Source organism: Tubulanus polymorphus, chromosome 4 (genome assembly GCF_964204645.1).
Source record: "Tubulanus polymorphus chromosome 4, tnTubPoly1.2, whole genome shotgun sequence".
Classification (NCBI taxonomy): Eukaryota; Metazoa; Nemertea; class Palaeonemertea; order Tubulaniformes; family Tubulanidae; genus Tubulanus; species Tubulanus polymorphus.
Genome location: NC_134028.1, coordinates 18,671,462 through 18,683,782, shown reverse-complemented (window position 1 = coordinate 18,683,782; position 12,321 = coordinate 18,671,462). Strand labels below are relative to the sequence as shown.

The 12,321-nt window shown below is 34.9% G+C and overlaps 1 protein-coding gene across 1 annotated transcript; it reads right to left on the bottom strand.

The window, feature by feature from the left end:
• Positions 1-3,172: 3,172 nt before the first annotated feature.
• LOC141904362 (3-mercaptopyruvate sulfurtransferase-like) lies at positions 3,173-6,580 on the bottom strand. Its single transcript, XM_074792948.1, has 3 exons — positions 5,929-6,580; positions 5,605-5,763; positions 3,173-3,685 (listed from the first exon to the last, which is right to left on the bottom strand). Exons 1-3 carry the CDS (start codon positions 6,578-6,580, stop codon positions 3,555-3,557), a joined length of 942 nt encoding a protein of 313 aa, XP_074649049.1. The 3' UTR covers positions 3,173-3,554.
• Positions 6,581-12,321: the final 5,741 nt, after the last annotated feature.

The window sequence follows — 12,321 nt, the reverse complement described above, 5'->3', positions numbered from 1 at the left end:
AATAATTTCGGTTAAAATGCGAATTTTTCTAAGGTGGAGTGGAGGTAATTTTTATTTCCGATGCGGAAAATTACGCGCAAAATATGTAGGCCAACAACACTTACAGAGAATCATTAATTACTTTATTAAATGATGCCGTTGTAATGCTGAAGTCCAATCGGACTCCCCCGGCAACATACTATACAAAACTTTTCGAGATAAACTTTTTTTCACCTCCACTCGTCCGCCGTAAAACTTACGACGCTTCTTAATCGTATAGAGTTATTTTGAATTGAATTGAATTTGAATCGTATGATGAATAAAATGAATTTGCATTTGAACCTAAATTATTTTAGACTGGTTGCCGGGCTATTTCCGACCGGCACGCCATCTGGTGACATAATAGGTTTATTCTTGATGACGTGAGTTGATCCTTCATGTCATGACATTATACTTCACGTTATGAGTTGATCCTTCACGTTACAACATTATACTTCACGTTATGGGTTTATCCTTCACGTTAGATTTAAGGTTGATCCTTCACGTCATGACATTATCCTTCAGGTTATGAGTTTATCCTTCACGTTACTACATTATACTTCACGTTATGGGTTTATCCTTCACGTGATGACTTAAGCGTCTGTGTGGCGGGGATAGCCGCACATAGACCAGTTAGATCCCCGAACGGGATAGTCAGCCTCCGAAGAGTACCGCCAATGTACGAACCATCAATTTGGAACTTCCACGAAGCAACATTAACTAACGAAAAAAAATCTTTAAATCTTTAAAGGCAATAATGTTGAATTGCAGGACTTAAAAATGACAAAATCATCTGCTAAAAACATTAAAAATTGTACAATGTTTAGTGATGAAATTACTTTGTTTTTTGATCAAAGCCCATTCATTTTCAACTAATTAGTGAGTGATTAGATGGTTAACGTTGATTGAATCCGAATTACGCTATAATAACTTTAATTTCTAAGAGCAAAATTGCCTAATTGGGAATCTGACTTCAGCTCAAATTTCACTCATGTGATTAAAGGAAAAACATGAGGCTTGATACAAAGGTTTGGTAGATCAAAGCAAATAATTGACTTCTTTGATCTGTTTAGATTGAACATGAATGAAGTGACTACATGTATTTACTCAATAGATTCAAAATTTAATTCTTAATTTCACTTTCAATCCTTTTAACTATATAGCCATTAAATAAATGTCTAAAATGAATAAAGGAATTATAAAGAAAAGCATTTTTGTGGGAAAATGTCCAAGAAAATGTGGGAATATGGCCTTGAGGGAAAATAATGTCATATTGGAAAACGTTCATGTGGGAAAATGTCATGGAAGCCGGCTCTCCAAATATCTGGCTTAAGTACTCTCCCCGGCTTTGGGTACTTTTTCTGATTCTCACAGTCGGCACAATATGGATCTTTTAGACAAACTCAAAAATCTCAAACCTAATGGTCAAAAATTTATATCTTTCTGTAATATCTTTATATCTTTTTGTAAGACTGCTGTACTGTATTTCCGACTTAACGACCTTGGAAATATCGCGAAAAAGAAAATATACGACAAATATATCACCAGTGTATCACCGCCTTGTTTAAAAAAGCCGAAATTACACGATTAGAGGTTAAACTTGGAAATTTTGACGATACACTGCCATCTTATCCAAGCATGAAACATTTAGACGAAGCGCTGATTGGCCGGATGGCTGCTCATAGACAAAAACCGCCAAGAAATTACCCAGTGTGCCCCGGACTTTAGGATGACCAAGTAGAAGGAACGGAGATGGAAGATCGTGTTTATGCTACGTGTTACGATTAGCATCTGCCTTTATTGCTCACATGAACTTAACCGTACACACAATTAATGGCATGGTGCAAAAAAAATTAGCCAATAGCTAAGATTAACTCTAACCATCGTTCACGTCAAAAAAAATAACATAAATAGAGATTGTTTATTGTCGACAATAGATAATATAATACAAATGATATCATAATCAGGATCAATAGAGTTGATAAGTATTGGAATATACCGACAATTGAATTGATTTGAATTGATGATTAGTGTACAATCACGGCACAATATTCTAATTCATCATCAGAAACGCATTAAAACATTCATTGAATAGAAAATAAGAGTTACGAAATATCTTATGACCATATCTTTGACTATGTATCGGAAAAAAATGTTTATATTAGAGATATGCCAGTTCATTTCAGAAATGAATCACGTTTGCAGGGTTTTCAGCATGCCTCTCGCCGAAGCCCACACCTACACAAAAATATTCGATTTGAACGGGGTCAATACTGCAGTACACTTGTAAAGAAAATAGCCTCTAGAACACATACTGACACAATTGGATTTGTTTGCAATAATTGATTGGCAAAATAATACACCACCAGTAACCATCGGGCATATGACCGAATATACACGATAGTAGCCATCATGCAAAAATACAATGAAACGCATTATTCACATAGATATGATAATGAATGTTTGTTATATTGGCACATCCATCTTTACTTTATTGAGAATTTTAGCCAGTTTGGAAATTTGCTGTTCATTTCAGGGCACTTCTTGCAGAGGTAGGCTTTACCCTGATTTAGGATCGACGGTGTCAATGATAAGAAGTTGATACGTATTTCTGATGCATAACAATCTCCCTACATGACAGGTTATTGCATATGCTGTGCTATAGTATATTCATATCATATGTTTCGCTGTTGACTTAATGTACTGCATATATGCGCTGATATTCAGGTTGTGAACGGACATCAACTTATTCGAGTACGCGAAGTCAGGTTTTTCTTCTATTGAGCTTTTCTATACTATTCAAGAAATTCACCAAAAACTGCTTTTAGAAAATTCATTTCGCAAATCTTTTCTTCATTTTGACACATCAATGCACGATGGCTACAACGGGATGACGCCAAAAATGTGGTTTGGTTGATTTCCAAAATATGTTTTGGAGTGTTCTTACTAATGAAGAAAGGAAGTGATCAGTTGAAATTCAAGGGGTTTACATAAAATTAGAAATTGAGAATTTTTTTGGCAAAAATTACGTAGAACTATATAAAAAAGCATATACATTTTCATCGGAAGCTAATAAAACGACCCGAATGAATTTAATGCAAATGCAAAATCAAATAAAATGCATGATGCAACAATTCACGTGCAATGATCGGCTAACGCTAACTACGAGAGTTAATTCTCGAGTCAAAATCAGTTCATAACATAAATATCGTCTTCAGTAATATATCATGATATAAAGATAAGATAATTATTTCATTTGACGCATGAGAAGCGGATGCAGGGTCTGGAAAATACCCTGTGAAATAATTCAATAATCGATACACAGCGATAAAATGTTATCTTAAGTCGATTTACAACCACACATAGTTTTGTGGTATCAAATAGATACAACTGATGACTGATCGTCAAAATGTGGCCATAGAGTTACGAAGATACCGTTATTCATTATGTCGTCGCGTAGAAATAGATCTGTGTATCGAACCGTTAATAGAATTCACCTGGATCCGCACCAGCATCAAATAAATTGTGATATGTATCTATGGGCGCCTTAGCATCATTTGGTTCCATTTAGCCGTTTTATACCATTCGGTCCATGAGCCATCATATAGCGCTATATCGTCTCTTCCGCTCACATACGCGGCCATCAATAAACAACATGACGTCACACCTGCAGTGTAGATATAGCGATAGATTATCTGAGAAAATCTGATATATACAATAAAGCTTCAATCATAGAAAAAATAACTTAGTCCTCATAACAAATAACTTAGTCCCACTCTATTTCTGTGCTCCAATTTGCATTTTCAAATCTATGTACAGCCACTTCGCATTTAACTTGTCGTTGTCATCCTCGCTTGCCAGGGTTTGATTGCCGCCCGCTGGAGCTCACACCAATACAAAACCTTGCCACTAACCCTTCATGGGTCTATTACGGTAGACAGTCTAAAGAACATACCTCTAACCGCCCTTTGGCTCTTTCGTTCCGATTTTGATTTTAGAGTTTTAGATGCAACCTAAATGATTCATTTCAGGACTTCAACCAGTCCAGAGCGTGGCGCTCCGTAATACTGCGTGTACTAATTAAGGAGCCCGCTATCCATCTGTCCTTGCTTAAAATGATGTAGTTGTCAATTGTATATTTTGGCGCTCGAACCGACTTAAAAGTAATCTTCGATATCAGCAAAAATACCGACTGGATTCTATATTTCAGCCGAAACGAAAAAACCAAAGGGCGGTTAGAGGTATTTTCTTTAGACAGACCCGTCTATTACATCGCCCAAGATTTCTTGAGCGGACCCAAGAAATCGTGGACGTTGTAGTAGACCAAGGGTTTGCGGCGAGGGTTTGTACTGGCGTTAGTTCCAGCGGGCGCAATCAGACCCTAGCAATCGTGGATGGTTGTTGTTAGTTGTCGTTAGGGGCATCATTATACTAAAGTCTGATCTAAACCTGATGTTTACCTAGATGTTTATCTGATCGTAAACTACGCAGATGCTTACCCGTCATTTGGGTGCGTGGATAGTGGGTTGAATCGGGGAATTACGCTTCCCTGGTTGAATGTATCAACATTATGTATATGTGAAAAAAATGATGCAGGATGAAAGTCAATGACACTATTTCATTCAGAATTGTAAGACGTTTGGATTTGAGATAAAATGGAATTTTTATTACGACGTCAAACTCCACCAGAGGCGGGTAGAATAGTGGGGGAAATGAGAACGGCAGGGACAAAATTATAAATACCGAACCGCAAACAAATCAAAATTGTCATATTATATTATTATAGTTAGGTATAACACGGCGATAATCTAACAATCAGACAAATTAGAAAAACATCATTTCCCGCGCGCAAATCAAGCTTCAAATCCCTTTAAATGATACGGTAGAGTAAGGCATAGGTAGGGCAACATGGGAGCGTCTTGTTCCGACTTATGCGTACTCCGAGTTACACATTCGAACAGTTTGTTACGTACGTAGTATAAGAAGTTATGCGTACACGTTACGTAATGAAGCAAACTCTTAATCTAAAATTGTTAAGCTGCTACATAACTTGTTCAATATGTTTACCCAATATGCGGACAGCTCGACGTCTCATTTCCTTCACAGAATTTTGACTTTGAATCAAATTCGTATTTCACGAAACTTCTAAATGTGATAAATACCATATATTTTCATTTTCTATGAATAAACACAGTCAACCCCCGATATACCGACGGGGTCGACTGTAGTATGGCATGGATACACTTTCAAATGAAACGTTGAATTTACCCTCAAAATTTCATATGTTTCCCGTCAAACTTTCATTTTTCGCACGTCAAAACTAAACATCGAATTTTCTCGTCAACTCAACATAAAATGCTCGACAAAACATTGTATTTGACGCGATGTTGAGTATATCTGGGCTTTAAAAGCAGCTAAAGCAGCTAGTAAATTCTCCTCCCTATCATAGCAATGCATTTTCTACACAAAGTTTGTGCAGTCTCTGAGTTTGAACAGCGGTGATATTTATATCCGGGAAGGAATGATATTATTTCTAGACCCTCAAACGTCATGCATACCGTACCGCACAGATATACGCGTACCTACCCGAGCCACACATAACAACCATAGGCCTGTCTTGTTCTACTTTGTGATAATTGAGCATCGCATTCAGCGAAGCTGGCGTTTTCAAGAGTTTTGTATTCTGATCAACGATCTTGGTAAATGGGATATTTACAGCACCAGGGATATGGCCAGGTTTCGTATCTGCAAAATGAGAAACATTAATTAGCCTACTACATGTATGAATACGTAAGAATCCAAAATTGTTAATCCGTCTAGAAAAAACCTAAATCACTCTAAAGCGGTGCTTTAATTAACAATGGACGTCGATGGGTCATTCATCTATAACAAGGCCCTTGCATCTCTTACCCGGGCGTGGTTCTGGCGCAGTGCCATTGAATCGGCCAGCCGGCCGCGCATCTAACAATTGAAACTCTTTAGTTTCCAAATTGTTCTCAACATCTTTAAAAGTTTTCACCATTTCTGGATGGAGAGTGGCTTGGTAGTCGAAAGGCACAACTTTGATCAATTCATCGGTCACTTCGCGAACTTCTTCATTATTCCATTTTTCAAATCCACCGCTAAGTACTGATACCTTATCATGGCCAAATACTTTAAACAGCCACCAAACTCGAGGCGCTGAAAATATTCCTATATTCGGATTGTTGTCGTAGATTACAACGTGGTCTTCATTCCCAATGCCTAGCTTTTTACCGACGTATTCAGCGAATTGTTCGGCGCTGGGTAATAAATGTTCCAAATCCGGATGCGGCTTGCGACATTCGTCTATGTCGAAAAACAATGCTCCAGGAATATGATCTTTATAAAAATCCTCTCTTGGTTTTCGTTTAGTGAGGGATGGTAAATGCCACGTAGCATCAAGTACGCGAAAGTTGATATCCTTGTCTTTCTTTCCAGCCAAACGATCAGCTAACCATTCAGTTGATACTATAACAAATTTTCTATCCATGTCGGCCTCGGCAGTTGAGTCGGTTGAACTGTATAAGCAGAATGCTAACATCATACCATGAAAACTCTCGGCTAAGTTTATTTATAGGATTTCCACACGATAGCGAGGCAAAGAAGATATAGACAGGTCTGTTACAGTCGGGTAGTTTTCTAAACACGGAAAACGAAATTACGGAAAATCGAATAACACAGCCCACACCAACCACTTTTCAAAAACCTAATATCCTAAAAATCAAAGACTATAAACCAACCTTTCATCCAGCAAACTATGAAGTCACCGCCACAATGTTCTGGCACGTGCTGCCATATAAGTAGAAATAATGAATTAGTTAGATTTTTGTTTAGAATTTACTCTTAAATCTTCCACAGGGAAGTGAGTCTGTAGTTATAGAGATACTGTTGGAAAAATTAGGTTGAATTTTTGCCACGTATGACAAGATGGTAGATTGATGAGCCTGTGTTTTATGAAGCCTCCGTAAAGTTTTAGAATTTTTAATGGAAATTGCTCCCTACTATTAGAAGATATGTTGTACTACCAGTCGGTGACTGAAAGCTCTGTGGATTGACGAATTTGAATCGACCTGGTGACGAATGCTGATGAAGAAATTGGATGAGGCAACCGTCATAGATGCATAGTTCGACTCGTGCGTGAAATGCCGCTTATTCGTTTGATATCCAAATTCTCGATTCGTGTAGATCGTTTTGATTCCACTGGAGTGGATTCCGAAATTTATTCTAAATCGGTTGGACGTCCGTGTCCGCCAGCGTATCGTGCGTGCGCCTGTAAGTAATTGTGGAATTCGTCAAAATCGTGAGTGTTGCGTAATATTCTCAGTTAATGTTGTATTACGGAAAAAGGCGGATCGGTTTTGCGCTCAGTAAATTCACGGGAGTGAATATATCGTTGCGTGCGGAGGAGACGTCGTGAACGCGCACTTCTATCGAATTGTATCATTTTGCATGAACTGTTTATTATTATGATTGAATGTTGTCTCCACATTGTGTTGCAACATTATTCAAGAATTGTCACTATTAATATTGAGTAGCTTTTAGTTAAAATCCCTATTTTTTTAATTTTGTGGGGCGTGTTGACGATCTGATCTGTAGTGATTTGTCCCGAATCTGAAACCCCATCGTTTTATGCTCCCTCGAACCGGATTCTTGAATTTTGCGGTAACCTTGTCATTGTCTGATTTTCCAATGTAACAATCTTGTGAATTTCGTAAGTTGTAATTTTGTGTGTTGCAAGTTTAAGAAAAGTTAAGGTTTGATTGCAGTGCGACTGATTATAGCGTAGGTCAAACTTTTAATAAGTAAAAATTTGTAATTCCTGGTATATAAATTAATAAATGAAGGTAGAGCTTGATGTAAAGATTCATAATTCTTTAAAAGGTGTTGTTGTTATCTGCTTGTGTGCGATACAAACTATTTTTAAGGAGCTGATTTAGCTCAGAATATTCACGAGTTGACTTGATGTGAAGTAAGTAATTAGATAAGTCTTGTTTCAGATCAAAGGTCGAAAGGTCGAGCTCATCAAAGATAAAAATAAATTCTCACACGCTCGAAGATATTTTCATTTTTAGCCCAGTTGGGACTTTAGTCCCCGCGGGCTATTGCGTTCACTTTTCGTCCGTCATCCGTCCGTAGACGGAATCCAGCAAACTTGGGAAGTTTTGAAGACACTTCAAGGTAATGTCTTGATATTTGGTTTATATATGTATCTACCCTAGACACATCTTCAGCCCAAAAAGGGCCCTGTCAGATTCAAGATGGCTGACTGGCAGCCATTGTTGTTTGCCAAAATCAGCACTTTTTACACATTTTCGAAGTTTTCGAGGGAAATTTTGAAGACGCTTTGATTAATTACCTTGATCTTTCGTTTATATTTGAATCTACCAAGGGCCCATCAGCATAAGAAAAATTGGGTCGATCTGACTCAAGATGGCCGTCCTATGACCTTTTTAGTGCCCTAAAATGTCAATTTTGGCCAGAATTCTAGGTCCTGTAGCTTCCTACTGGTTTGCCAATTCTCATTGCAATTTGTGATGGGTATTCTTTGGAAAGGGATGTTTTATACCTGAGGCAGGTATTTTTGATCAGCCAATTATGGCGCAATTGGCGGCCATCTTGGTGTCATCAGTACTCATTCGTAGGTGGGAAAAAGTTTTCCACATTAAATTGATACCTAACCATATTGTGTTACTATTTTCAATTGGAAAGTTGTAGCCCATGACGTGTTCTATGTTTTGGGTGAGTTTCAAGGTCATTGGTTTTGTATGTGGCCACCAGTGGGGCGTTGAATAATACAATAACTTAGTATTTCTATATTATATTTGAACCTATGCATATTTTGTTTAGCTATTGCAAAGTTGAAGCTCATGACATCTTCCATGATTTTGGTGAGTTTTAAGGACATTAGTTATTCTATATGGTCACCAGGGGGCGTTGAATAGTAGAATAACTTAGTATTCCTTGTTAGATTGGTACCTAGGCATATTTTGTTACCATAATCAATTGCAAAGTTGTAGTTCATGACATCGTCTATGATTGTGGTGAGTTTTTAAGGACATTAGTTATTCCATATAGTCACCAGGGGGCGTTGAATAGTAGAATAGCTTAGTATTTCTTTATTAGATTGGTACCTCGGCATATTTTGTTACCATGATCAATTGTTAAGTTGTATATCATGACGTGTATTACGATTGTGGTGAGTTTTAAGGTCATTGGGTTATGCATATGGTCACCAGGGGGCGTTGAATAGTAGAATAACTTAGTATTTCCATATTAAATTGGTAACGAGGCATATTTTGTTATCACAATCAATGACAAAATCATGCTGCTGACATGTTCTATGATTTTGGTGGGTTTCAAGGTCATTTGTTTTTGTACATGGTCACTAGGGGGCGTTATGTATTGAAATTGATAGATTGTTGAGCATTTGAAACCACTTCCCAAGTGGGCATGGTGTCCCTGGACCCCTAGTTTATTCACTCAACCTTTCAACCTTTAATCTGAAACAAGACTTATTATTCTAATATTTACTCTAATATTTATATATGTGATATTTACATAAATGAATATTATATAATGAAATCAATTTTAATAAAAAATTCATACAATAAATGGAGAGTAAAGAATTATATAGTGAGAACAACAAATCATTCCTAGCTAGAATCAAACATACTACCAATGCCAAATCAGTAGATTATAAATCTAAGAAGTTAACAGAATAAACAATAGATAGAGAATTTTGAAATTGCGTTGATTTAAAATTAGTAAATAATAGTTTATGTAACTCTTTTTATAATGTAACGAATAAATCTATTGATCATAGATTGTTTATGGTTCAGGAAAAAAATTAACGGTATCATCTATATCTAAAACCAGGGTTATATAATTTAGATACATTGTCACAAGAAATTAATAAAAAAGTCTGGCACAAGTAAGGTAGTGATGCTGGGTTTAACATTAGATTTTTTTAAAGTGATAGTTCCAATAGAATAAAGATTAGGTTAACTCATGGTGAAATATTTCAATTTTTAGTTAAAAAACCTATAGCTAAACTGTTAGGAATTACACCAGATAAACTTTATTCAAATGTTGATGCTACACCAAACTTAATACCTTACAAACGTTTTTATCCCACTTGGGACTTTAGTCCCAGCGGGCTATTGCGTTCACTTTTCGTCCGTCGTCCGTCCGTCCGTAGACGGAATCCAGTTATTTTGGGAAGTTTTGAAGACGCTTCAAGGAAATATCTTGATATTTGGTTTGTACATGTATCAATTGCAAATTTGTAGCTAATGACATTGTCTATGATTGTGGTGAGTTTTAGGAACATTAGTTATTCTATATGGTCACCAGGGGGCGTTGAATAGTAGAATAACTTAGTATTTCCTTATTAGATTGGTACATAGGCATATTTTGTTACCATGGTAAATTGCAAAGATGTAGTTTATGACATGTTCTATTATTGAGGTGAGTTTGAAGGTCATTGGGTTTTGCATATGGTCACCGGGGGCATTGAATAGTAGAATTACTTAGTATTTCCATATTAAATTGGTAACGAGGCATATTTTGTTATCACAATCAATTACAAAATCGTAGCTGCTGACATGTTCTATGATTGTAGTGAGTTTCAAGGTCATTGGTTTTTGTATATGGTAACCAGGGAGCATTAATTATTGAAATTGTTAGATTGTTGAGTATTGGAAACCACTTCCCAAGTGGGCATGATGTCCCTGGACCCCTAGGTATTTTTATTGTAATTTAATTGATCTTATAAAAAACATTCGAAGCAACTAAAGACACAACTGGTTACTCTAGTATATTAAATATTTTACCATTGAAGAACTTCAAAGAATTTGGAACGCAAATAAATGATAATTTAACTGAATGTGATTTTAAGCCTTGCATTTTACAATTCAATAATTTTAAGTTAGAAATTAGAAATAATAATGGTTACTTAATTGATTCGAATAACTTTCCTGCGATGTATAAATTAAATGTAAGATGTAAAGAATAATCAATAATGTTTTATAATAATAAATATGAATATAACAGTAGGACCGACTATATGTTTTGGGTTTAATTTGAGACATGGTTAAGAAATCAGAATTAAACTAAATGATGTAATTACTGATATTAAATAAGTAAATCATTTAACAGTGCTTCAATGATTGATAAAGGAAATTATGATATAGAAAAAGTAATTGATTTAATTAAAACATCTTTAGAATATTATTGATTATCGATGATATTAGAAATATATTATCTCAAATATATGATAATCATAAAAGTAGTAATGAAATAAATGTTGAAATAATTATAAATAAGATAACTAAATATTTTGAAGATAGTAAGTGATAATAAGTGGATAATTAATGGATTATATAATGGAGCATCACTATCAAGGGGAACGGTTGGTTATACAAATATTAGGATCACAAGTTGAAACAAGATCACCAATAGTTGGGAATAATAATACTTCATTTGATGTGCAGAAGCAATTCAAAATATTATTTGAAGATTCAATTCATAAAAATAGATCAATTCCAGACAATATAGTAAGATATCAAAATTATTTAGATAAATCTCATATAAGACTATATTATTGTATAGGTCCTAATTTATAAATTATTTCTAAATAGGAAATATAATTGGTTATAATAATCTAATTAAAACTGCAACAATAAATAATTCATTAGGTTTAAATGATATAAATAAAAAAGTTATTACTGCACCAAATTTAATGGAAGGAAATAAAAATAAAATAACATATTCAATCAACTGATATTAAAACAAAATTGATATTAAATTAAATGATTCTAAACCGGATTATAATACTACAGAAAATATAAAAACTGATTATATTCAGCATGAGATAATTGGAAATAATAATGATAATATATCACATGAAAATATGAAAACCGCAATAACTTGTATTGGAATTGTAATTGGTGGAATATTATATTTCATTTAAATTTTTTTGTTGTATAAATGACAGATAATTTTCCTTATGCTTTTAAATTTAATAAATCAATGAAATATAATATTTCAGCAATCGATTTTAATAAGAATATTACATATAGAAATGAAGTTTTTAATTCATTAATTAATTTAGATATTTATGTTTCAGAAAACACATCGTTTTAATGTTAAAATGGAAAAATATCTTTAATATATATACAGTTTATTCTAAAAATTCAAATGAGGCAAAACAATGGTTGTTAAAATCTAATATGAAATATTGACAAAATCAATTAAATTTTGTAATATATTGCGTAACAACAG

What these genes read in the sequence shown, in the direction of transcription:
- LOC141904362 (XM_074792948.1), bottom strand. Translation starts at nt 6,580, where the DNA reads ATGTTAGCATTCTGCTTATACAGTTCAACCGACTCAACTGCCGAGGCC. An exon ending in TGCGCCAGAACCACGCCCGG is followed by an intron (nt 5,764 to 5,928) that starts GTAAGAGATGCA and finishes CTCATTTTGCAG; the next exon opens with ATACGAAACCTGGCCATATC. An exon ending in GGTTGTTATGTGTGGCTCGG is followed by an intron (nt 3,686 to 5,604) that starts GTAGGTACGCGT and finishes TCTACACTGCAG; the next exon opens with GTGTGACGTCATGTTGTTTA.